The following is a 26,532-nucleotide window of genomic DNA, read 5'->3' as shown; positions in this document are numbered from 1 at the left end:
TCACAAAATGGGAGAAAATATTTGCAAAAGACACATCGGATAAAGGATTGTTATCCAAACATACAAAGAACTTTAAAACTCAGAAATAAAACAAAAACCTGGTAAAAAAGAAGAGGGCAAAAAGACTTGAGCAGACACCTCATCAAAGAGGATATCAAATGAACATAAGAAAAGATGCTCCATATCATATGCCATCAGGGAAATGGAAATTAAAAGAATAATGAGATACCACTACACACCTATTAAAATGATGAAAATCCAAAACACAACACCAAATACCGGTGATGATGTGGAGTAATAGCAACTCTCACTCATTGCTCGTAGGAACGCAAAATAGCACAGCCAGTCTGGAAGACGGTTTGGTGGTTTCTTACAAAACTAAACATACTCTTACCATATGATACCTAAATCACAGTCTTTGGTGTATATATACCCAAAGAGTTGAAAATTTATGTCCACACAAAACCTGCACATGGATATTTATATCAGCTTTATTCATAATTGCCAAAACTTGAAAGCAACCAAGATGTCCTTCAATAGGTGAATGGATTGATAAACTGTGGTACATCCAGACAACGGAATATTATTCAGCACTTCAACTATACTTCCAAAAGAAAAAAGTCATCTATACATCAATTAAAAAACATTATTCAGTGCTAAAAAAAAAAAAAAAAAAGAGCTATCAAGCCCTGAAAAGACATGGAAGAATCTTAAATGTACATTACTAAGTGAAAAAAGCTGATCTGAAAAAGCTATATACTTAATGATTTCAACTTTATGATGTTCTGGAAAAGGCAAAAATTTGGTGACAGTTGAAAGATCAGTACATGTCAGGGATTGTGGAGAGGGTGGGATGAATTTGCAGATCACAGAGGATCTGTAAAACAGTGAAACTCTTCTGTACAATACTATAATGGTGGGCATATGTCACTATCCATTTGTCAAAACCCATAGAATGTGTAACACCCAGAGTGAACCCCAAGGTAAACTATGGACTTTGGTTGATAGTGATGGTGGTGAGTCAACATAGGCTCATCAATTCTAATAATTGTACCACTGGGGGAGGTGGTGGGGGAGACTGTGTGTGGGGATAGGAGGCATGTATATGAGAACTCTATGTATTTTCTGCTCAATTTTACCATGAACCTAAAACTGGTCTAATAAAAGTCCTGAAAAAGAAAATCCCCTGTACTTCACTTATGCACTCTCCACCTGGATAATCTTGGCAAATATTGATCTGTTTAAAATGTTTTTTATTTATTTTCAACTTTTATTTATTTTTATTTTTTAACGTTTATTTTTGAGAGGATGCATGTGCACATGTGCAAGTGGGGGAGGGGCAAGAGAGAGGGGGACAGAGGATCCGAGGTGGGGCAGCAGAAAACTCAATGTGGGGCTTGAACCCATATAATCTGAGATCATGACCTGAACCAAAGTCGGATGCTTAACTGAGTCACCCAGGCGCCCCTGTTTGAAATTTTTTAATTTTAAAAATATTGTTAAAAAGTTTTAGAGCTATAGGTGGCACCTGGCTTAGTTGGAAAAGCATACAACTCTTGATCTCAGGGCAGTGAGTTTGAGCCCCATGTTTGGTGTAGAGATTACTTAAACCTTAAGAAAAAAGTTTTAGAGTTTTATAAATTGATTGGACTTTTATAGATAGTAGGTAATTTTTTTAAGAAATGAGTGTCTTCGACCTTAAAGCAGTTACATTTGTTATTAGTAATCATACCTGCAACTCACAGATGTGGAACCTATTAAAGTACCAGTAACATCTCAATTTGTAGTGGGGGAAAAAAAGGCAAGTGAAGAAAAATCCAGAAAGGCTAAGTCATTTCTCCACCTGCCTCTGCATGTTTCTGTGCAATCCATCAGGGGACAGCTGGGATTAATTATTTTGAAAACTTTCTAGCTTTCTAATCACACCATGCCCTACATTCTTGTCAATTCTGGCCAGAATCAAAAATATAAACCCTTTCTTGCAGGCTCATTTAAAAACATTTTTCTCTTTTCATTCCCCCAACCTAATATTCTGGTTTCCCATCCTAACTTTACCACTAAGCCCTCTGGAATGCCTGATAAACAAAATACCCTAAATCAGTAAACTGAATACAGGTATCCTTTGCTTTTTGAAAGTTGATGTTGGGGTGCCTGGGTGGCGCAGTCGGTTAAGCGTCCGACTTCAGCCAGGTCACGATCTCACGGTCCGTGAGCTCGAGCCCAGCGTCAGGCTCTGGGCTGATGGCTCGGAGCCTGGAGCCTGTTTCCGATTCTGTGTCTCCCTCTCTCTCTGCCCCTCCCCTATTCATGCTCTGTCTCTCTCTGTCCCAAAAATAAATAAATGTTGAAAGTTGATGTTACACCACTTTGCTTTTACGCAAGACCTACATTAGTACTTGTTTTTGCTAACAGAAAAAAAAAAATCTAAAGCGGTTTTTCACTTTTCAGAAAGCGGTGAAGAGCAAAACTATCAGTGTTTATTTTGCAGCTGGCTGTTTTAGAAGTGGCACTAAAGGTGAGCATCAGTGGCGGTGCCGAGCTCCTTCCCTAGGAATTACACAGCATCTGAGCATCAAGCAGCCAGACCTGTGAACTGTGCCTGTGAGCATTTGTGCCTTATGCTGACTTGTGTATCCATTAACAAGATGTGTGGTAAGGTATCAGAAAAGCCTATATCACTTATTGAGTCTGGGAACTCTCAAAAAACCCTTCCATGTACATTTATGGTAATTGGTTCTTCCCTTCATGCCATTTCAGTTTAGAAAAGGTTTCATTGGAATGCACTATTTTCAGCTAGGCAAGGGAAATTTGCATCTCTCTACTTCCTGGGTTTGACAGAATCTTTGATTTGAGGGCTCTTCTTCACTGGCCTCTTCTCAGGTTTTTTTTTTTTTGTTGTTGTTGTTTTTTTTCTCTTGTTTGACTTATTTCTTTATTGGGAACTCTGGCTGCAGGTTCCCCAGTCTTTCAGTTCATTTCGTATCCTGCCACTCATTTTCCTAGATGACTTCAACTTTCTAGTTTCTTCATGAATATACATTCACGAAGTTATTTTATTTTATTTTTTTTGAGAGACAGAGAGAGGCAGAGAAAGAGACAGAATCCTAAGCAAGCTCCAAGTCCAGCCGGAACCCAATGGCCCAACTGTGGGGATCCATCCCACAACCCTGAGATCAGGACCTGAGCCAAAAGCAAGAGTCCAATGCTTACTCCACTGAGCCACCCAGGCTCCCCTCTTTATGAAGAACTTTCTAATTTCTATTATCTCACTGCCCACATCTTGATTCTTGACACTACCAAGCCTGTTCTACCTGTGAAATCTTTAAACATTTTGACTTCGGATCCTTGCCTTTTCTGTCCCTCACACCTGCTCTTCCACCTCCATAACCCCCCAGTTTTTCCCTGTCAATCCTATTCCCCCGGTCTTTACTTTTCGGCTGAGCCTGTACTCCTCTGGTGACTCTCCACCCTTCATTGCTCCTTAGTTGTCCCAGCAAAGATCCTTTTCTTCTCCACTTCTTCCGAGCATTCAGCCCGTGTTTGAGGGCGGTGGGGAATGACGCTGACCAATACTGACTCAGGGCCCAGGACTGTAGATGGTGTTTCTAATTTTCTTAGTTTTCCCAATTATCATACTTGAACAATGAATTCCTTTAATTTTCATTACAGCTCAAGAAAGGCCACTCTCTCCTAAGCCCTTGCCGCGGTTAGACTCTTTCAGAAAACGCAGGCGCAGTCGTCCTCGCCCTGGCCTCGCGGGGCATGACGGGCAAAGGGGTGGGGCACGGCGCGGGGGCGCGGGTGGCTCGCGCTGTGCGCGCCCCGGCGGCGGCGTGGTCCTGGTGGGCTGCGGTCCGCGCGCTGCCGCGGCCGCCCTCTTCGGAGGTGGGAGGGGCAGACGGAGCAGGCGCGGGCCCGGCGGAAGCCATGTTTGTGGCGCGCAGTATCGCGGCGGACCATAAGGATCTCATCCATGATGTCTCTTTCGACTTCCACGGGCGACGGATGGCTACCTGCTCCAGTGACCAGAGCGTCAAGGTGCGCGCGGAGCTTTTGAGTGGGGCCGAGCCCAGAAGGAGGGGGAGTGGGGACTTGCATGACCCGCTGTTAGAGCGGAGGGAACGGCGCGTGGAAAGGGGACTACCACGGATTTTGAGGCACGCCGTTGGACACGAGGTCTGGAACCCAAGGAGTGTGGGCGGCTGAGCTGCTCCGCCGTGCTTGCCCCAGTATTGTGGGGTCACAGCCGCTCCCCCGCTCTCACTCTGCTCTGCGCTTGCGCGGAGGGGGAGGGCGGGCAGGCGTCTTAGCCACGTGCGCGCTCCCGCCAGTGGGGCCCTGGGCAGCACGCGGGTTCTACCTCCGGCAGGTTTGGGTCATTGTGGGAGAGAGCTAGAGATTCGGTTTAGTCTGCGAGAAGGATTTGTCAGACTGCGCGGGTGGGGGAGTACTTGTCCTGTTACCACACTGGTTCAGCCAGAGGCTTTTGCCTCGCCACCTGTAATGCAGTCGGTTCAACGTGTTGTCTCAAGTGCTGTGATGAGCTTGTTGCTCATCTTGAGATTGTTCTCTCCTTGCGTTCATATAGGAAACAAATCCATTTATATCCAATGAAGTTCTCTACTTGCTATTAAAGAAATGGAGTGCTTGTTTCATAAAGTTCATGTAAATGTCTGCACTACTTTGACCAGAATTTTCTGCGATAAGAGGATGGTCTTTGGGATTTAAGAACTTTAGAGATTATTATAGCGTTACCGACAATAGACTTGCAGATGAAAGCTGGAGTTCGGATTATTTGCATTTTCGACAACTCCAAAATAACTGAAAATCTGAAGGATAGTTTTTATTACTTGCCTTTCACATGAGTCAAGTTTGATACCAGTGATCCCTCAATGATGAATTACAGCTGGTGTTCCCTTTCGAAAAAGTGGTGTCACCAAATACATGGAATAACTATAGCGTTCTAATTCCTAAAAGGTTTAAAATCACTTAATTTTTTTTTTTTTTTTTTTTTATTGTGGTAAGCTAACCATCTTTAGAGCTACATTACAGTTCAGTGGCCTTAAGCATAACATTCATGTTGTGCAGCCGTCCCCACTATACATCTCTGGAACTTTTTCATCATTCTAAAGTAAAACTCTACTCAATAACTCCTTTTTCTACCCTGCCCCAGTCCCTGGTCACTTCTAATACTCTTCCTTTTTTTTTTTTTTTTTTAACGTTTACTTATTTATTTTGAGAGAGAGAACAAGTGGGAGAGGAGCAGAGAGGGAGAATCCCAAGCAGGCTCCATGCTCAGCGTAGAACTGGACATGGGGATCGATCTCATGACCCCTGAGAGCATGACTTGAGCTGAAATTAAGAGTCAGGAGCCCAACTGACTGAGCCACCCAGGTGCCCCTCTAATACTCTTTCTTTATAAATTTGACTCTGCTGGGTATCTGGTATAAATGTAACCATATAGTATTTGCCCTTTTGTGTTTGGTTCATTTCACTTACCATGATGTTTTCAAGGTTCATCCATATTTGTAGTATGTATTGTAATTTCATTAAGATTGAATGATAATTTTGTTGTATGTGTACACATTTTCTTTAGACATTCATCTATCCACCTGTTTTTGAATATTGCAGTAATTAATGTCTGTTAACTGAATAGGTCATAGGTTTTTTTTCCTCATCCACTTATTACTGAATCTCTAAATCTTTCCGTTTGTAGGTTTTGTTTGTTGGAAGTAAAGTAGTATTGCAATGGAAATCTTCATTACTTTAAGCTTTTTGTGTTTTGAATGATTTCCTTAGCCTAATTCAAGTAGAGAAATTAGTGAATATTGTAAAAGCTTTTGTGAATAATTGGCAGATTGTCTTTTTGAAGGTTATACAATTTTACAGTTAAAGTACTGATTTGATAAGATAATTGTCCATGTCAGGAATTACTAACATTTTTTCTCTAATTTTTAAAATTGTGGTAAGATACACGTAAAATTTACTGTCATAACCATATTTAAGTGTTTATAGTTCAGTGGTATTAAGTACATTCATATCTGTGCAATCATCACCACCATCTATCTACAGAACGTTTTCATTTTGCAAAATTGAAACTTTGTACCCATTAAATTATAACTTCCCATTCTCCCTGTCATCACACCCTAGCTACTACCCCCATTGTACTTTCTGTCTATGAATTTGACTAGGTACCTCATATAAGTGGAGTCCTACAGTATTTGTCCTTTTTGTGACTGGATTATTTCACTTAGCGTAGTGTCTTTGAAGTTTGCACATGTTGGAGCATGTGCTGGAATTTTCTTCCTTTTTAAGGTTGAATATTGCATTATATGTATTGTAAATAACACATTTTGCTTAACATTTATCTGTCAGTGGACTTGGGTTGCTCCTATGTTTTTTGCTGTTGTGGATAATTCTGCTATACATATGGGTATCCACATATCTCTTGGAGAACCTGCTTTCAACTCTTTTGGGTATATACCCAGAAATGGAATTGCTGGATCATGTGGTAATTCTATTTTTAGTTTTTTGAGGAGTTTATCATTTCATTTTTTAAGAGGTTAAAATGTTGTCTTGTTATAATCTATATTTTTTGTTGATAGTAAGATTAAGTATTTTGCTTTTGTTTGTTACATAAACAGTTGGTCCCCATTATTAGCCAGTTGTGTATTTGTGAGTTCACTTACTCTTTACAATTTATTTGTGACCCCAAAATCAATATTCTCAGTTATTTGCTTGACATGAGCAGAGTAGCAAAAAATTGGAGTTGCCCGGTGTGCATGTTCCCAACTGAGGTTAAACAGGGTGACACTGCTTTCTATTTTATTTTGTTTTATTTTATTTACTTATTTTAAATTTATATCCAAGTTAGCATGTAGTGTAATAATGAATAATGATTTCAGGAGTAGATTCCAGTGATGCATCACCTATGTATAACACCTGCAGTGCTCATCCCAACAAGTGTCTTCCTTAATGCCCCTTACCCATTTAGCCCATCCCCCCTCCCACAATCCCTCCAGCAACCGTGTTTGTTCTCTATATATTTTTTTTTTTAATTTTTTTTTTTCAACGTTTATTTATTTTTCGGACAGAGAGAGACAGAGCATGAACGGGGGAGGGGCAGAGAGAGAGGAGACACAGAATCGGAAACAGGCTCCAGGCTCTGAGCCATCAGCCCAGAGCCTGATGCAGGGCTCGAACTCCCGGACCGCGAGATCGTGAGCTGGCTGAAGTCGGACGCTTAACCGACTGCGCCACCCGGGCGCCCCTGTTCTCTATATTTAAGAGTCTCTTATGTTTTGATCCCCTTCCTGTTTTTATGTTATTTTTGCTTCCCTTCCCTTCTGTTCATCTTAAATACCTCATATGTGTGAAGTCATATGATAGTTGTCTTTCTCTAATTTCACTTAGCATAATACCCTCTAGTTCCATCCACATAGTTGCAAATGGCAAGACTTCATTCTTTTTGATTGCTGTGTGGTACTCCATCGTAAATATATATAATATATATATATATATATATATATATTATATATATACCACATCTTCTTTATCCATTCATCCATCGATGGACATTTGGGCTCTCTCCATACTTTGGCTATTGTTGATAGCACTGGTGTAAACATTGGGGTGCATGTGCCTCTTTGAAACAGCATACCTGTATCCCTTGGATAAATACCTAGTAGTGTTATTGCTGGGTTGTAGGGTAGTTCCATTTTTTTTGAGTAACCTCCGTACTGTTTTCCAGAGTGGCTGCACCAGTTTGCATTCCCACCAGCAGTGCAAAAGAGATCCTCTTTCTTTGCATCCTTGCCGACATCTGATGTTGCCAGAGTTGTTCATTTTAGTTATTCTTACTGGTGTGAGGTGGTATCTCATTGTGGTTTTAATTTGTATTTCCCTGATGATGAGCAATATTGAGCAGTTTTTCATGTGTCTGTTAGTCATCTGGATGTCTTCTTTGAAGAAGTGTCTGTTCATGTCTTTTACCCATTTCTTCACTGGATTATTTGTTTTTTGGATGTTGAGTTTGAGAAGTTCTTTATAAATTTTGGATACTAACCCTTTATCTGATATGTCGTTTGCAAATATCTTCTCCCATTCCGTCGGTTGCCTGTTAGTTTTGCTGCTGTTTCCTTTGCTGTGCAGAAGTTTTTATTTTGATGAGGTCCCAATAGTTCATTTTTGCTTTGGTTTCCCTTGCCTCTGGAGACATGTTGAATAAGAAGTTGCTGCAGTGACACTTTTCTTATTTGGACTCTCATACTGTAAACAAGTCTTTTGTTTTTTTGAAAGAGAGAGAGGGAGAGAGAATCCCAAGCAGGCTCTGCACTGTCAGCGCAGGGCCTGATGTAGCACTTGAGCTTGTGAACTATGAGATCATAACCTGAGCCAAAATCCAGAGTTAGGCGCTTAACTGACTGAGCCACCCAGGGGCCCCACAAGTGTCCTTATCATTGTCTATTTTGTGCCACATTTTTGTTTTTTTGTTGGTGATTTCACTGTCTAAAATTGTCCCCAAGTATATATAGTGCTGAAGGGGTGCCTAGTGATCTTAGGTGCAAGAAGGCTGTAATATGCCCTGCAGAGAAAATATGTGTGTTAGGAAAGTTTCACTCTGCCATGAGTTGCTGCTGGCTCTGATTTCAGTGTTAATGAATCAATAATATCCACTAAAGAAGTGTCTTTAAATAGATACATACATGAAATGAGATTATGTATTGATTAGTTGACAAATATTTCCCCTGAGAGCAGTGGTTTGGTATTTGCTGGTTCAGTGTTCACAGCAACATTGTAGAACACAACTACTACGATAACAAGACTTGACTGTAACTGTAGTTGTCTCTGTTACCTATGAGAGCACAGATTCCTTGACCCCCTCCTGCTCAGCCTGGTGCCTGGCACTCCGCAGGTCCTTTTATTTTAAGGTTTGTTTATTTAGAGAGAGAAAAAGAGAGAGAGAGCATGAGCAGGGGAGGAACAGAGAGAGGAGAGACAGAATCCCAAGCAGGCTCTGCACAGTCAGCGAAGAGCCAGATGTGGGGCTCGATCTGATGAACCATGAGATCATGACCTGAGCCAAAATCAAGAGTTGGATGCTTAACCGACCGAGCCTCCCAGGCGCCCCCCCCCCTCAGGTTCTTAATAAACATCTGAATGAATGAATGAATGTTTACTTACTGGTTGTATTATTTTGTGAATTTATGTTCATTTCTTTTGCCTTAATACTGATTCACTCTTTATGTTTGTCATGTTTATAGGAATATTTTGCATAAAATATGTCTTATTTTCTTACAGGTCTGGGATAAAAGTGAAAATGGGGATTGGCATTGTACTGCTAGCTGGAAGGTTAGTATTTTTAGTGATTTTTTAAAAAAAATTGAGATGGTTACTATTTATTTGGTAGCGTCAGTGACTTGCTATTCTTCTTGAGAGAATTATAAAATGTATACTTTTCCTAAAATATTTTGATTTTAACTGCTAAAGTATCAAAAATATACTTCAGAAAATTTGAGAGTAGGGAAACGTACAATTTCATAGCATTCTAACATAACTGTTTTTAGTGTTTTAGTATTTATTACTTATCTGTTCTTTTGCATATTTTTAATAGTTGTGATATTTTGTACAATTTTTATTTTCAGCTTTATTCAGGTAGAATTTTACATACCATTAGAGTCATCAGTTTTAAATGTGTAGTTCAACGAATTTTAGTAAATTTCTATGTACACTTGCATGGCCCTGAAACTTCCCTTGTGACTGTTTGGGGTCAATTTCCATTCTGTACCCAGGCCCTAGGCAACCACTGAAGTGTTTTCTGTCTCTGTAGTTTTACTTTTTCTAGACATTTCATATAAATGGAATTCTACGATATGTAGTTATTTGTGTCTAGCTACTTTCCCTTTTCCTTGAGGTTCATTCATGTTGTGAATTCAGTAGTTTGATCCTTCATACACAATACAATGGCGTTTACTACATTCACAATGTTGGTACAACTACCGCCTTTACCCATTTCCAAAACTATCGCTCTAAAAAAGAAACCTCCATTTCTTGCCTTTTAATTTAACAACATATTTCATAAATATTTTGGTATGTTTTTAAAGCTTGTTTAAAAACATAAATGTAGCAGTAAAACATGAATATACCAATAAATATACCCTGTTTTTGTTCAACTTGTGACAGCTGGTATAAGTTGTTTCCTTTTTATTGTGATGAACATCTCTTTGTGATCTTTAGTTTTTAGGTAGGTTGTGCTTCACTGGCAATCTAATATTTAACAGAGTCTCACTGGTCTAATGCATTCTTTAACTAGTAGCTTATATAAATAATAATTAAAAGTGAAACAAAAAAGACCAGATCAAAAAAAGGATAAAAAATAAGAGTGCAAAGTTTACCTTTGAATGACATATTTACCATGTGGAAATTACACGATTATGAAAGTGTTCTGAGATTATTAAGTGTGAAAGTATTAGATATACAGAAGCATGAAACAAATTTTATAAACATAATTGGCGGACTGATGCCTGTTGTTATACTGTATTTTTACTGGAAAGAACAAACAAAATTCTGTCCATGTGAAATTCTTTCTTTCTTTCTTTCTTTCTTTCTTTCTTTCTTTCTTTCTTTCAGAGAGAGAGAAAGAAGTGGGGCTCACCTGGGCTCGTGTTTTACCTGAAGTGGGGCTCAAGCTCACCTGATGTGGAACTTGAACTCATGAACCATGAGATCATGACCTGAGCCAAACAAAGTCAGATGCTTAATGACTGAGCCACACAGGCCATAGGTTTTTTTTGTTTTTTTGTTTTTTTAAGTTTATTTATTTATTTATTTTGAGAGAGAGAAGAGAGGAGAGGAGAGAGTGGGGGGGGGGTAGAGAGAGAATCTCAGGCAGGCTCCACGCTGTCCTCCCAGCTCGATGTGGGCTTGATCTCATGAACCTCAAGATCCTGACCTGAGCTGAAATTAAGAGTTGGACACTTAAGAGACAGAGCCACCCAGGTGCCCCGATGTGAAATGCTTTGAGACCTTTCTGGTTTTTTTCCTTTTGTCAACACGAGAGTTTAAGAATAGTAATTTGACATTTTTCAAATAATAAAGGTAACGCTACTGAGCTTTAAATTATTTTTTCAGAATACAAGGAATTGGGCTTCTCTGTATTTTATCACTCATTGGCTCACTTCCTAGAATAGTCGACTGTCTAGCCAGGTATCAGAGTCATTTAAGCATTTTACTGCTGTAGTTTCTATATAGTGTTAGGCTTTTGAAGCAAACAGTTTTGGTTAGTCTTATTTATTTTATTAGATGGCTGTTTCCTGTAGAGAGAATTTGCAAGTAAAAAAAACGGTGGACTGATAGATCTTTTTTTTAAAGCTTGATAAGGCTAAACTCTGAAGCAGGTCTCTGTTAGTACTGGAAGAGGTCAACTTGATCCAGCTGGATTTTTCTTTATTAGTAAAATGTTAGGGGGTGCCTGGGTGGCTCAGTCGGTTGAGTGTCTGACTTCGGCTCAGGTCATGATCTCACGGTCTGTGAGTTCAAGCCCCGCGTCAGGCTCTGTGCTGACAGCTCAGAGCCTGGAGCCTGTTTCAGATTCTGTGTCTCCCTCTCTCTGACCCTCCCCCGTTCATGCTCTGTCTCTCTCTGTCTCAAAAATAAATAAACGTTAAAAAAAAAAAAAAAATTAAAAAAAAAATGTTAGAAGGACTTGACTCCAAAAGGGCCATAATCCTAAGTAGAGAATATCTTCTAAAAGTTAAAAATTTCCAGAACTTAATTGTTTATTTAAATGTAAAATTGAATAGCATTCTGCTCTTATTGAAGACATCTGTGTTGTTTCCTCAAGTAAAACTTTGTGTGAAATATGAGTAAATTTTTTTTTTTTTTTTTTTAAATAATTTCTCAGACACATAGTGGATCGGTGTGGCGTGTGACATGGGCCCATCCTGAATTTGGACAGGTTTTGGCTTCTTGTTCTTTTGACCGAACAGCTGCTGTGTGGGAAGAAATAGTAGGAGAATCAAATGATAAACTGCGAGGACAGAGTCATTGGGTGAGACATTTGTTGGTTTTGGGGGTTTTGGGGAGGAGGGTGCATGATCGCCAAGGAACATCAGTCTTTCCAAGAACACTTCAGGCACTTGATAAGATGTTATCACTCTTCTCTGTGTTTACCAGTTCTATTTTTCCTCTTCCGTGTTTTTCTCCTACTTTTTATTTAATTTTGTCTTGGGCCTGAAGTGGTACTCAGGAACACTCATGGCATTGTTTAATGATAACTTTCATGATAAATCTGCAGTATCTGCATTGTCCTAGAGTGAGTGCACTCTAAAAATCCATTAAAATATTGTTTTTTTTCCTTTGTGGTTACCTTTGCTTTCTTATAAAATATACTCTTTATTTGGTTCTGCTATTCTCTGCTCTTCCCTGATTGGATGTTTGATTTTAAGAGTCTCATGCTCTACCGACTGAGCTAGCCGGGCATGGATGTTTGATTTTAAATAAGAGTATAATGTGTGTACTAGTCAAGTTCCATGTCTATAAAGTGAGGGAATTGAAGTAGATTACCTTTAAGACCCATTCCAATGTTTTTTCTTTTTTTCTTTAATAGATAATTAGGCACAAGGTATAAATGAATGTATACAGTGACAATTTCCTCCCCTTTAGTGACACAGTTGGCTCCCTAGAGTCAACCACTATTATAAGTTTTTTGTGTATTTTTCTGGATATATTCTCTGCCTTTATAAGGACATAAATAACAGTGTTTCCTTCTCTGTTTACCAGTCCTATCCACCTTCCTCTCAACACTAATGCTTGCATGTTGTCAATACTACTCTTTTTTTCTGCTGTATATTATAAATTGTGGTAGGATATACGTAACATAATATTTATCATGGTAACTTAAGTGTACAATTCAGTGGCATTAATTGCATTCACAGTGCTGTGTATACATCACCAATATCTGTATATAAACTTAATTTTTCCCAACATAAGTCAGTACCGTTGAATAGTACCTCCTCTTTCCATTCCCCCAACCCCTGGTAACCTCTGTTCTACTTTCTGTCTCTAGGAATTTGACTGCTCTAGGTACCTCATATAAATGGAATCCTAGAATATTTGTCCTTCTGTATCTGGCTTGATTCACTAGGCAAAAGGTCCATCCATATTGTTGCAAAGATCAATTTCATTCCTGTTATGGCTGAATAACATTCCATTGTGTGTATATGACACATTTTGTGTATCCATTTATCTGTAGATTGATAGTTGGGTGGTTCCTACCTCTTAGCTATTGTAAAAAATGCTGTAACCAAACTCAAGGGATTTGCCACTTGGGGTGCATCAAATTCAATACAACCCAAGAAAGTGTTGAAAGCAAAAACCTGTTTATTATTTGTTACAAGGAGACAAAGAGATAGCTCCCAAAGCACTGTCTCCTTGTGGAGTTAGGAAGGTTTTATCCAGTGTATTGGGGACAGGGGCAGGGAGCTTGCATAAACACTTGGGTTGCTCATGCCTAGGATGTCAACATGCTAGTGTGTACGTCAGTGTTCAAAAAATGGTGGAAAACTCCGCCCATAGGAGATCTTAATATAAGGAGCTAAAAGTAGCTTCAGGATAACTTGGGGGCTTCTCTGCTTGTCCTCAGGTCTAGTCCAGCTCACACTGGATCACGTAAGGGGCTATCAGTATCAGGTAAGACACCTAGTTGGGTGTCTCCTTGGTTAGAACTATTGGTTCCCCAAAACAAAATATATTCCCTGCTTTTGTCCCTTTCCCTATTCCCTTCTGCTGATAGCTTTCAGCCTTCTTACTTGATTAACTTCTTGTTGCATCCTAGCTAGCATTGCTACTATGAAATTTGTTATGTAGATATTTGTCTGAAGTCTTGCCTTTAATATTTTTGAGTATGTGCCTAGGAGTAGAGTTGCTGGCTCATACGGTAGTTCTGTGTTTTAACTTTTGGAAACTGCTAAATTATTTTCAGAATGACTGTACCAGTTTTCACTCCTACCAACAATGCAGGAGTGTTCCAGTTTTTCCACATCCTTGCCAATGTGCTATCTTTTTTATTTTTCTATTATAGCTATCCTAGTGGGTGTGAAACGGCATCTCCTTTTTTTTTTTTTTATTTTATTTAATTCCAAGTTAGTTAAGATGTAGTCGAATAATGGTTTCAGGAGTAGAATTTAGTAATTCATCACTTACATGTAGCACCCACTCCTCATCCCAACAAGTGCTCTCCTTAATGCCCATCGCCCATTTAGCCCATCCCCCCATCTACCTCTCCTCCAGCAGCCCTCAGTTTGTTCTATGTATTTAAGAGTCTCTTACATTTGCTTCCTCTGTTTTTATCTTATTTTTCTTCCCTTTCCCTATGTTCATCTGTTTTGTTTATTAAATTCCATTTTTTTTTTTTTTGCATTTCCCTAATGGTTAATGATGTTGAACACATTTTTATGTGTTAATTGGTTATTTGTATATCTTCTTGCAATGTCTTGATTTATAAGAAATTTATTTTTCATGTATATTTGGTTTTACTAACTCGGTTCCTGAGTTACAACTCCCAGAACCCTTGGAATTTCCTAAGTGTACAGAGTGATAAAGGTATCTTTTATTATGTTAATGAGGTGACTTTGGGAAAGTGCCTAAGGTTGGGGGCTGGTTGCCAGTGAAGCCAACCTGGTGATTAGAGGGCTAGAACTTTCTGTGTCATCCCCAGCCTCTGGGGAGGTAAGAGAGGCTGGAAGTTGAATCGCTTGCCATTGGCTAATGTGTTAATCAGTCATGTCCTTGTAATGAATGAAATCTCCATAAAAACCCCAGAGAACATGGTTCAGAGAGTTTTGGGGTTGGTGAACTTGTGGAAATGTGGGGAGAGTGGTTAGCCTGGAGAGGGCATAGAAGCTTCTTACCCTTTCCCCATACCTTGCTCTATGCATCTCTCCCATCAGGCCGTTCCTGAGTTCTATCCTTTGATAATAAATTGGTAATCTATTAAGGGAAATGTCTGAGGTTTGAGAGCTGCTTAGGTGTCCGAAGTGGGGGCAGTCTTGCACGATTGAACTCTTAATCTGTGGAATCTGATGCTGTTTCTGGGTACATGGAGTCAGAATTGAGTTGAATTCTTGGACAGCTTTACTGCTGAGAATTGTGTGTGTGTGTTGGGGGGAGGGGGCGGGTTCTCCCCCAACCCCCGAACTGGAATTGTTACCAGAATTCTTTACTTCTTTAGGGAAATGTCTTTTCAAGTCCTTTGACCATTTAAAACAATTTTTTTTTTTTTTTTTGCTGTTGAGTGGTAGTTCTTTATATTCTGGATATTAATCCCTTTTCAGGTATATAATTTGCAAATATTTTCTCCCATTCTGTGAGTTGCCTTCTCTCTCTCGACAGTCACCTTTGATGTACAAAATGAAGTCCAGTTAATTTTTTTCTTTTGTTTGCTGTGTTTTTGTTTCTTGTGTCATATTCAAGAAATCATTGTCAAGTCCAATGCCATAAAGACTTTCCCCAAAGTTTTATATTAAGAGAATTATAATTTTTAGCTCTTACATAGGTCTTTTGTTCATTTTTACTTAAGTTTTGTATATGGTGTAAGGTAAGGGTACAACTTCATTCATTCTCTCCCCCCCCCCCCCACCGTTCTTTTTTAAAGTAATCTCTACCCCCAACGTGGGGCTCAAACTTATGACCCTGAGATCAAGAGTCACATGCTATACCAACTGAGCTTTCCAGGTTCCCCCAACTTCATTCTTTTATATGTTAATATCCAGTTTTCCCAGTATCTTTTATTGGAATGACTGCCCCATTGCCCTTTGTAGTGGCCTCTTTTAGACAACAGGCTTACGCAATGGAATGTAAAAAGCAAGGCAGAAGGGCCCACAGTAACCCCCTGGGTGAATCTAAACAGGCCCATTAGGCAGCCTACCTCAAAGTGTTCATAGGCCCTAACTAACCAATGGGCCACTTACAACCAGGCAGTTACCAAAAAAGGGAAAGTTCCATATGTCCCCATACCTCCTTTACTTTCCTCCTTTAAATGCAGCCCCCACCTGCTGCCTCATAGCAGACAGCCTGTGCTTTGCTCTCCTCTCCCTAACTCCCTTGTGTTCTATTCGATAAACTTCTATCTCCTTTGTTCTGCCTCAGGTGAATCCTTTCACTGCCCTTGCCTCCAGCTTCCACCCTTTAGGGTTGCCCCACATTTAGGGGCCCCCATCTGATCAGGAGAGACACCACACCCTTTCCCATTTGAGTGGTCTTGGCATCCTTATTGAAACTCAATTGACCATATATAGAGGGTTTATTTCTGGACTCTATTCTGTTCCATTGCTGTATGGGTTTCCTTAATGGCAATACCATAGTATTCTAGTTACTCTAGATTTGTAGCTTGCATGCTATAAATTTTTTAAAAAAATTTATTTAAGTAATTTCTATACCTAATGTGGCGCTTGAACTCATGACCCCAAGATTAAGAGTCACACACACTACCAACTGAGCCAGCCAGGTGCCCCTACAGTTTTTTTTTTCATTAAAAAAATTTTTTTTTAATGTTTTATTTATTTTTGAGAGAGAGAGAGAGAGAGAGAGAGACAGAGCATGAGCAGGGAAGGGCAGAAAGAGAGAGAGACACAGAATCTGAAGCAGGCTCCAGGCACTGAGCTGTAAGCACAGAGCCCCATGTGGGGCTCTAAACCCATAAACTCTGAGATCATGACCTGAACCGAAGTCAGACACAAAACTGACTGAGACACTCAGGTGTTCTGTTTTAAAATTTGTTTTGAAGTTTATTTTGAGAGACAGAGAGTGGGATTGAGGGAGGGGGAGAGAGAGTGAGAGAGAGAATCCCAAGCAGGATCCTCACTGTCAGCATGTAGCCGGATGTAGGGCTCGAACTCATGAACCGTGAGATCATGACTTGAGCTGAGAGTCTGATGCTTAACCAACTGAGCCACGCAGGCGCCCCACCCCTACAATTTTTTTTTTAAATGTTAGGAGGGGCTGGTCTTATGTTTGGCCTAGGCCCTCCCTAAGGCAAACAACTGTTTAAGGGGAGGAGAGAAGAGAAATTTATACTAGGGATTTTTCTAGCAGTCAGTCTGAGATGGGTCAGTATCTGTGGTGGGTTGGCTTGAGGAGTAAGTAGTAACATAGGGTTTTTACTTGAACTTAGTTAAAGATATAGGTTTCCCCTGTTATATGAAAGTAGAGCATTCTTAAGAGAACTTTTCTAAGCTGAAATGGCATAAAGTGGAGAAGCAGTTACCGCTAACTTACATGGAAAAAATTTTGAGCATTCCCAGAACCAAAAAATTACTTCTCTTAGGCTTTTCTTTTTAAAATTTTTTTTTCAACGTTTTTTATTTATTTTTGGGACAGAGCGAGACAGAGCATGAACGGGGGAGGGGCAGAGAGAGAGGGAGACACAGAATCGGAAACAGGCTCCAGGCTCTGAGCCATCAGCCCAGAGCCTGACGCGGGGCTCGAACTCACGGACCGTGAGATCGTGACCTGGCTGAAGTCAGACGCTTAACCGACTGCGCCACCCAGGCGCCCCTTCTTAGGCTTTTCTGATACCTTAGAATACACTTTGCTAATGGATGCATATCATAAATTGAGATAAAGCACAGATGCTCAAAGACAGTTCAAAGCTATGTCAGTTTGATGGTGAGATACTGTGTAGTTCCCAAGGAAGGAGCTCGTGGTGCTATTGTAGTGTGCTTCAAGTAGTGGCTTGCAAAACCAATGTTGAAAGCTGTTTTCACTTTTTGCAAAAGCAAAAATGCTCTTCAGATTTCTTTTGGTTAGCGAGAAAAGGTACTAATTAGGTCTTTTGCAAAAGCAAAGTGGCATAACACAAACCTTTGAAGAGCAGGGGATATCTGTATACTCATTTGTATTTAGTTAAATTGTAATATAAGTGTAAATTGTATTTAGTCATTGATCATTCACTATTTCAGCGGTTGTATTGGTATTGGTTATTCAGTGGTGTTTGTAGACAAGAGTTTGCAAAGATACAATCTTTGGGGTTTATGTGATATTCTTTTAATATTGAGACTCCTTAAGATGTATTTTAGTAACCATAGACACTAAAGTGCTGATTTCTCCATTTTGTTGATATTGTCTGTCAGAAATCTAGATGTTAGAAAGTAGCTTGTACATACCATATTGGAATTCTGTAATTATCACAATGCCAGCTTTGTACCATTCCCTTGGTCTCTAGTAAATGCCTTCTCTTAAAAGTGGATAGTGGTGATCCACACAGGGCTAACTGGCATTTATGCTTGAAAGATGGAAGTTGCAGGTCTTCCATCTTACTGTTAAAAAATCTTAATTCATTTAATTTACTGCTTGCAGCATACTTGGTGAGACAAAGCTACCTATGTGAAAATTTGAACATTTTCTGGTTCAGTGACTGGTCTGCTTAAGGGAGAGTACCTACTTTTAATAAAGTTAGACTTTCTAAGGTCAACTTTTTTCTACCTTAAAGGGAATAATTAAATTCTTTTTATACATTAAAAAAATTTTGTTTTAATTTTTTTTTTTTAATGTTTATTTTTGAGAGACAGAGAGAGAGAGTGTGAGTGGGGAAGGGGCAGAGAGAGAGGGAGACACAGCATCCAAGGCAGACTCCAGGCCCTGGGCTGTTAAGACAAAGCCCAGGGTAGGTCTTGAACCCATGAACCGTGAGATCATGACCTGAGCTGAAGTCAGACGCTTACTGACTGAGTCACCTAGGCATCCCCCCCACCAATTTTTTTTTAATGTTTATTTATTTTTGAGGGAGAGAGAGACCGAGCGTGAATGGGGGAGGGGCAGAAAGAGAGGGAGACACAGAATTTGAAGCAGGCCCCAGGCTTTGAGCTGTCACCACAGAGTCTGATGCGGGGCTCAGACTCACGAACTGTGAAATCATGACCTGAGTTGAAGTTGGACACTTAACTGGCTGAGCCACACAGGCACCCTGGCAATAATTAATTATAGGTCACTCTTACTGCTGGCTGTGTATGTGGTATTTTGCTGTGGACGAAATTGAGGCCTAAGTGATTTTTAAATAACTTTTTCAAGGGTTACATACCTAGTAAAATAGTGTGATTTCAGAGTCTATGTTCTTTCCACTGTACGATCCTTTATTTTGTATATAAATAATTTTTTTTTTTTTCAGGTTAAGAGGACAACTCTAGTGGATAGCAGAACATCCGTTACCGATGTGAAATTTGCTCCTAAGCATATGGGTCTTATGTTAGCAACCTGTTCGGCAGATGGTATAGTAAGAATATATGAGGCACCAGATGTTATGAATCTCAGCCAGTGGTCTCTGCAGCATGAGATTTCATGTAAGCTAAGCTGTAGTTGTATTTCTTGGAACCCTTCAAGGTAAGCTTACACAGAAAACCTGATAATGTAATCCTAGTAAAACAAATTTCATATTTTTTAAACTAAGCATTTGATGGTTTAATTTCCTTAAAATGTTTTTCTTAAGTAGTTATGTTTATTATTAAAAAAAAAATTGTGTAGAATAAAAATTCTCCCTAATCTACCCTGCACCCTTCATGTCTCTTGTCCCCTATTTTTATTCCACAGAAGAAGCCAACCATTGTAAATATTTTGGTGTGTACCTTCTGGCTTTTCCCATGTAAATACAAAGAAATATTTAATGTGTGTATAAACATACAAATATATGCCAGTATGCACGTATCATGTAAAGGTAGATCCAAAACACACAGATACATATAGGCATACATTCTGCTTACTTGAAATTTGCCTTTTTCATTTACAAGTGCATTGTGTCATTTTCCCATGTATTAGTATAATTAATCCTACCTTATTTATTTATTAATTTTTTAAATGTTTATTCACTTTTTATTTTTGAGAGAGCGAGCTAGAGGAAGACAGAGCATGAATGGGGTAGGAGCAGAGAGAGAGGGAGACACGGAATCAGAAGCACACTCCAGGCTCTGAGCTGTCAGCACAGAGCCTGATGTAGGGCTCGAACTCGTGAATTGTGAGATCATGACCTGAGCCAAAATCTGACACTTAACAGACTGAGTTGCCCAGGCACCCCAGTCCTACCTTATTTTTTTAATTGCTGTATAGAGCATGACTCTGACTAGATCATAGTTGGTTTTAATTACACTATTTTTAAAAATTAAAAGAAAAACGAATCACTTGGTAAAGAAAAAATTTCAAATAATACAGAGGAGTATAAAATGAAAAGTAAAAAGTTCCTCTACCCTCTAAAAATGCTAGTAGTTCTGATTTTATTTATTTATTTATTTATTTATTTATTTATTTATTTATCTATTTATTTTTTAAGTAGGCCCCATGCTCAGCGTGGGGCTTGAACTCCCAACTCTGAGGTCAAGAGTCGGATGCCCTACTGACTGAGCTACGTGCCCCTAATAGTTCTTATTTTAGATTTTAATTCTGATAGTTGCTATTGTATTTTTTTTAATTTTTAAATTTTTTTAAGGATTTTGTTTTTAAGTAATCTCTACACTCAGCATGAGGCTCAAACCCCCAATCCTGAGATCAAGAGCTGCTTGCTCAACCAACTGAGCCAGCCAGGTGCCCCAGTTGCTATTATATTTTTAAATGATTTACTTATGCCTTTGATTCTGCTATGTTAGCTTTATACAGTATTTATAGTCACTGTATGAAAGATGAATTTATCATTTAGCATATTTATAAAGCTTTCCACTTCTCAAGGTATGACTAGAGAGATATCTTTTTTTTTTTTAATGTTTTATTTTTGAGAGAGAGAGACAGAGTGTGAGCGGGAATGGGGCAGAGAGAGAGGGAGATACAGAATCTGAAGCAGGCTCCAGGCTCTGAGCTGTCAGCAGAGAGCCCTACTTGGGTCTTGAATTCATGAGCTGTGAGATCACGACCTGAGCTGAAGTTGGATGCTTAACTGACTGAGCCACCCAGGTGCCCCTGATACCTTTTTGTTCTTTTAAGATTTTATTTTTCTACAGCTAGTGTGGGGCTCAAACTTAACAACCCTGAGACCAAGAGTCACATGTTCCACAGACTGAGCCAGCCAGGTGCCCGATAGAGATCTTATTTGTGGAAATGTTGATGGTTTTTTAATTATGTTTGTAATTATCATAATTTCAAATGATATATATCCATTTTTCTACTGAGCGATTTATCAATTTTTAGATTGTATATGGACTCACATTTTTTTAAAAAGGAAATTAGCTTATTTTTTTTCTACCTTCCATTCACCTTTCTGTTTTGTTACGTTGCTTATAAAACTGGTAAAATGTACAACATTTATATTTACATTCTGTAAAAATTTAATACATATACAAATATTTAAAAAAAATTTTTTTTAATGTTTATTTTTGAGAGAGATCGTGAAGGGTGGGGGGGGGCATGGGGCGCAGAGACTGAGGGAGAGAACACAGAAGTGGGCTCCAGGCTCTATGCTGTTGGCACAGAGCCCTACTCAGGGCTTGAACTCACGAACTGTTGAGATCATGACCTGAGCCGAAGTCGGACGCTTAACTGACAGAGCCACCCAGGCACGCCAATATAAGTATTTTTCTTTCCCCACAAGTTGATTCTAAAAGTTAACAGCCAAATTTACATTATTAGACTGTAAATATTCGTTATAGATGCAAATCTAATCTTTTTCTTGAAAATTATTGTTCATGCAGAATATCTGGTGTTAACTTTTGTTTTGTTTTTTTTTTTCTGATTTTACTTTTTATTTTTAAAAATTTACATCCAAATTAGCATATAGTGCAACAGTGATTTCAAGAGTAGATTCCTTAAGTGCCCCTTACCCATTTAGCCCATCCCCCCTTCCACAAACCCTCCAGTAACCCTCAGTTTGTTCTCCATATTTATGAGTCTTTCCTGTTTTGTCCCCCTCCCTGTTTTTATATTATTTTTGTTTCCCTTTCCTTATGTTCATTTGTTTTGTCTCTTAAAGTCCTCATATGAGTGAAGTCATATGATTTTTGTCTTTCTCTGACTAATTTCACTTAGCATAATACCCTCCAGTTCCATCCACGTAGTTGCAAATGGTAAGATTTCATTCGTTTTGATTGCCGAGTAATACTCCATTGTATATATATACCACATCTTCTTTATCCATTCATCCATCGATGGACATTTGGGCTCTTTCGATACTTTGGCTATTGTTGATAGTGCTGCTATAAACATGGGGGTGCATATGTCCCTTCGAAACAGCTCCCCTGTGTCCTGTGGATAAATGCCTAGTAGTGCAATTGCTGGGTTGTAGGGTAGTTCTATTTTTAGTTTTTTGAGGAACCTCCATACTGTTTTCCTGAGTGGCTGGAGCAGCTTGTGGTGTTAACTTCTGATGGATGCTCTGTTTTCTTTCTTGAGTCTTCTGGGTTATACTTGGCTGTCACAATTTTCATATCACATGTTGTCTTTAGATTTTTTTTTTTTTTAATTTTGGTGACTGACACACCTCTTAAAGTATATTTTTTTTCATACGGATGGATGGCAAACTTCTTTGAATTCTGACATACCAGAAAACGTCTTAATTTTACCCCATGGTTAATTGTAGTTTGGCTAGTTTTAGAGTTCTAAGTTCAAAATGTAAGAATTTTGAAGATAGTGTCCTTGAGAATCTTTTTAATTTAAGTGTTAATGAGAAGTCTGAGGTCAGTCTAATGCTCGTTCTTTTGTAGGTAGCCTGTTCTTTCTGGAAGTTTTCAGGATTTTTGTCTTAACTACTTTGAGCTCTGTTGCATGTGTATTCTCCTAGTTTGTGGTTTGGCATTTTGACACTGTGATGACTTTTGACAGTAGGAAGTTCTGAATTTTATTGTATTATTATAAATTTTTGAGGCTTCTTTCTTTTGAGAGAGAGCGTGAATGGGAGAGAGGAGCAGAGGGAGAGAAAGAGAATCTTAATCAGGCTCTGCGCTCAGCATGTAGCCTGATGCAGTGCTTTGTCTCAATGACCATGAGATCATGACTTGAGCCGACATCAGGAGTTGAACATTTAACTGACTGAGCCACCCAGAAGCCCCTAGAGAGTTCTGAGTTTTAATGTAACCACGTGTATCAGTCTTTCCTTTATTGTTCTAGTGCTTTTTGTATTTTACTTGAGGGATTTGTCACCACCTTAAGGTTTTCAAGTGTATTCTGAATGGAGTTTGGTTTTGCTTTTCACATTTAGGTCATTATACCTCCTGGAATTGCTTTGTGTGATTTGAGGTAGCAGAATTCTAAAATGTATCCAGGATGTTTATAGGTATTATTTTTACAGTTTTTATTAGGCAAATTTTCATATCTACCAAAAATGATAATACAATGGGCAGACCCTTCACGTATTCATCACCCAGCTGCAATAACTCAAAGCTAGTCTTTTTTTCATCTGTATATGACTTACCACTGTCCCTCTTCCCCCGATAAAAAACTGGATTATTTTGAAGTAAACCCAGACATATACTATTAGGTGTTGGTCTTTTTTGATTCATCCTGCTTGACATTTAGTGGTGCCTTTCAAAATGAAGATTCTTGTTGAATTGGAAATTTCTTATGATTTTTTAAAAATTTCCTACGATTCTTTGATAATTTTCTTTTTTATTTATTTATTTATTTTTTTTATAAAATTTTTTTTTCAACGTTTATTTATTTTTGGGACAGAGAGAGACAGAGCATGAACGGGGGAGGGGCAGAGAGAGAGGGAGACACAGAATCGGAAACAGGCTCCAGGCTCCGAGCCATCAGCCCAGAGCCTGACGCGGGGCTCGAACTCACAGACCGCGAGATCGTGACCTGGCTGAAGTCGGCCGCTTAACCGACTGCGCCACCCAGGCGCCCCTCTTTGATAATTTTCTTATGTTGTCTTTGTTCTGCCTTTACGGAACTCATCTTTGAATATTCTTGGATTTACTCTCCCATTTCTTTAAAACGGTTTGGAGATTTACTACTCTGTCATCAAGATCTCCTGCTAGTTCTCTGGGTATCCAGTCAGTTTTTGTTACATGGATATGATATTTCTTTGAGGGTTGTAATTAAAATTTTTTAAAATTTGTGTTTCTTTCTTGAATTACAGTAGGTCTCCTTATTTGCAATAGTTATGTTCTATAAAGCTCAGTGAACACTAAATGAACCGAACTGTTGCTCCTGTAACCAGAGCACTGTTGCATGTGTATTCTCCTAGTTTGTGGTTTGTCATTTTGACACTGTGATGACTTTTGACGGTAGGAAGTTCTGAATTTTATTTCATTATAAATAATAGTAAATTTAGGGTTCTCAAATGGAACAGGTTCATCCACTGGCTGCTAGTAAATCCGGAGGCAGAGAAATGAGTGGTGATGGAACAACAGAGTAATTTATATTAGTGAGGCCCACACCGGGAAGACAGTGGACTAGTGTCACAAAGGCTGTCTCCAAAATGCTGAAAATACTTCAGGTTTATATAAAGAAAATATGGGATAAAGGTCATTGGGTATGTTTAGCTGTGCAGTAAAGGTCAGGTTAGTCACTGTGTTGAGGTCATTCACTTTGGTCTTGCTGCATGCAGCAGGGCAGCTGTTACTGCCTGAGGGGATAGTTTTGGTTCTCATTAGACGATGCTTTTCAGGCTGGGTCTTTTGCCTGAGTTAAGAGATAAGTTGGAAAAAAAAAAATCAGAAAGTACAGACTGAGGTCCAAATGGAGGCAGTTAAGGGGACAAGTGTGTCTTTCACTCCTTTGAGAGATATAGGATTGGTTTCCCATGAGCCTTTGATCACATTTTTGTCAAGTGATAAATACTTAACCTTGTTTTATGAGTGTTTGTGTTTAAAGATACTTTTTTTTTTAATTTTTTTTTTTTTAAACATTTATTTATTTTTGAGACAGAGAGAGACAGAGCATGAATGCGGGAGGGTCAGAGAGAGAGGGAGACACAGAATCTGAAACAGGCTCCAGGCTCCGAGCTGTCAGCACAGAGCCCGACGCGGGGCTTGAACTCACGGACGTGAGATCATGACCTGGGCCGAAGTCAGGCGCTCAACCCTCTGAGCCACCCAGGCGCCCCTAAAGATACCTTTTTAAGCATATGTTGCTGGTTCGTTAACATTGAAGTCTGCCAACAGCATTAAAACTCAGGCCTTAACAAAGCTTATCTAACACAGTATTTTCTCCATGAGGCACATTGTATAGTCTTCTTGCTAAGCATAGAAACTAGACTGCACTTCAGTACTACCCATGGGGGCCATTTTAAGTAGTGAAATCACCAACACAAAGCACAAAAATATGAAAAGCATGGTGGTGAATAGAAGGCAACACTTGTTTTCAGCATGAGAGCTGAAATAAGAAAGCAGAACCTTATCTTGTTCGATCTCATTATGGACTGCGTGGGTCAAATGACTCAAATTTTTTGCAGAGCTGCTCCAGGCATGTTCATGGGTGACCACGACAGTCCCAAATATTGAATTTGGGGGGGGGGAGGGTTACAAACAAATTTTAGTAAGTAGGCCAGTTTATAAATAAAGAACCTGCAAATAATGAGGATCAGCTATATCTACTTTCTCAAAGATCCATTTGTATATCTTGGTCTTTATTTTCATGCTTTTTGTTTTCCTTGTGTGTTAGTCTTACCTATTTGTAGTTATGAACAAAAGACTATTATGCCTAGTAGAGAAAACAGGTATTGGTATTTTTCTTCTGCTAGGTGCTCTGTTTTCTTAGTAGCTCACTCTCTTACTTAGGGGTTGGCTTAGTTTCATCTTAGGTGGAGTGTGTTGGCAGGATTTCCTTGTAGGGAGTATAGACCAAGGGAACTGAGGAAAACAGGCTGGGGTACCCCAAATTGCCAAAGTCAGGAGGACTTGACTTTTGGGATGGGGCACCTTAATGTGTTTTGTTCCTTCTGTTCCTCTCCCTGCCAGTTTTGGAGTGCTGTTTTATTTCAGGGTCTCTTTCCTGTTAAGTTTTGATCATCTCACTTATCCTTCCTCAGACTCTCTTTAGCTAGAGCCTAGTTAGCTGCCAGCTAAGGGGTCTTCTGATTGCAGTTCTTTAAATGAATCATTTCATGATTGCCCCCTTACTCATTCCTGTTCTTTGCATGTATTGAGGAGGCTGGAGTTTGTGGAATTTCTTCCTTACTGATACTGATAGAGCTCTTTGCTTGTCCCCCTTGCATGTCTTCTTTCTTTCTGCTTCCTGTCTTCCTGGAATTCCTTTAAATTTCTTGATTTCTGATGGCACATTGATATCTAGGACTATTATGATGGTGTTATTCTTTCATCATTTCCATGGAATCTTAGGAGGGAGGGGAAGGAGATGTAGGTGATCAATCTACTTTTTTTTTAATTGCCACATTCTGTTTTCACCTTTATGAAGTTGGCAGATGACAGTGTCAAGGTCAGATGTTAAACAAGGGGTAATGTTGACAGAGATATTACTTAATTTGGGTGAGGGAGGCAAAGGAAATCAATATTGAGGTAATTAGGTATAGAAATGAAGAAAATAATGTAACCTAGAGTTTATTTCAGTAGAGTTCATTATCTTATTACTTCTCTTGCCTTTTTAAAAATGAATCTAGAGAAG

General features: G+C 39.2%; 1 protein-coding gene across 2 annotated transcripts in view; it reads left to right on the top strand.

The window, feature by feature from the left end:
* The first annotated feature begins 3,876 nt into the window (after positions 1-3,876).
* Positions 3,877-26,532, top strand: part of SEH1L (SEH1 like nucleoporin) — a 33,947-nt gene continuing 11,291 nt past the window's right edge. Inside the window, exons 1-4 of one of the 2 annotated variants that reach the window (XM_047090284.1) lie at positions 3,877-4,038; positions 9,301-9,351; positions 11,903-12,049; positions 19,163-19,374. In XM_047090284.1, the coding sequence (XP_046946240.1) occupies positions 3,928-4,038; positions 9,301-9,351; positions 11,903-12,049; positions 19,163-19,374 (521 nt within the window). In that variant the 5' untranslated portion in view covers positions 3,877-3,927. The remainder of the gene's footprint in view (positions 4,039-9,300; positions 9,352-11,902; positions 12,050-19,162; positions 19,375-26,532) is intronic. The other variant, XM_047090283.1, reaches the window with a different exon arrangement.

Source organism: Lynx rufus, unplaced genomic scaffold, assembly GCF_022079265.1.
Source record: "Lynx rufus isolate CCGP_SWC_20201006 ecotype Redwood Valley unplaced genomic scaffold, mLynRuf1.p SCAF_29, whole genome shotgun sequence".
NCBI classification, from domain to species: domain Eukaryota; kingdom Metazoa; phylum Chordata; class Mammalia; order Carnivora; family Felidae; genus Lynx; species Lynx rufus.
This window is presented reverse-complemented; position numbering and strand designations above follow the sequence as displayed.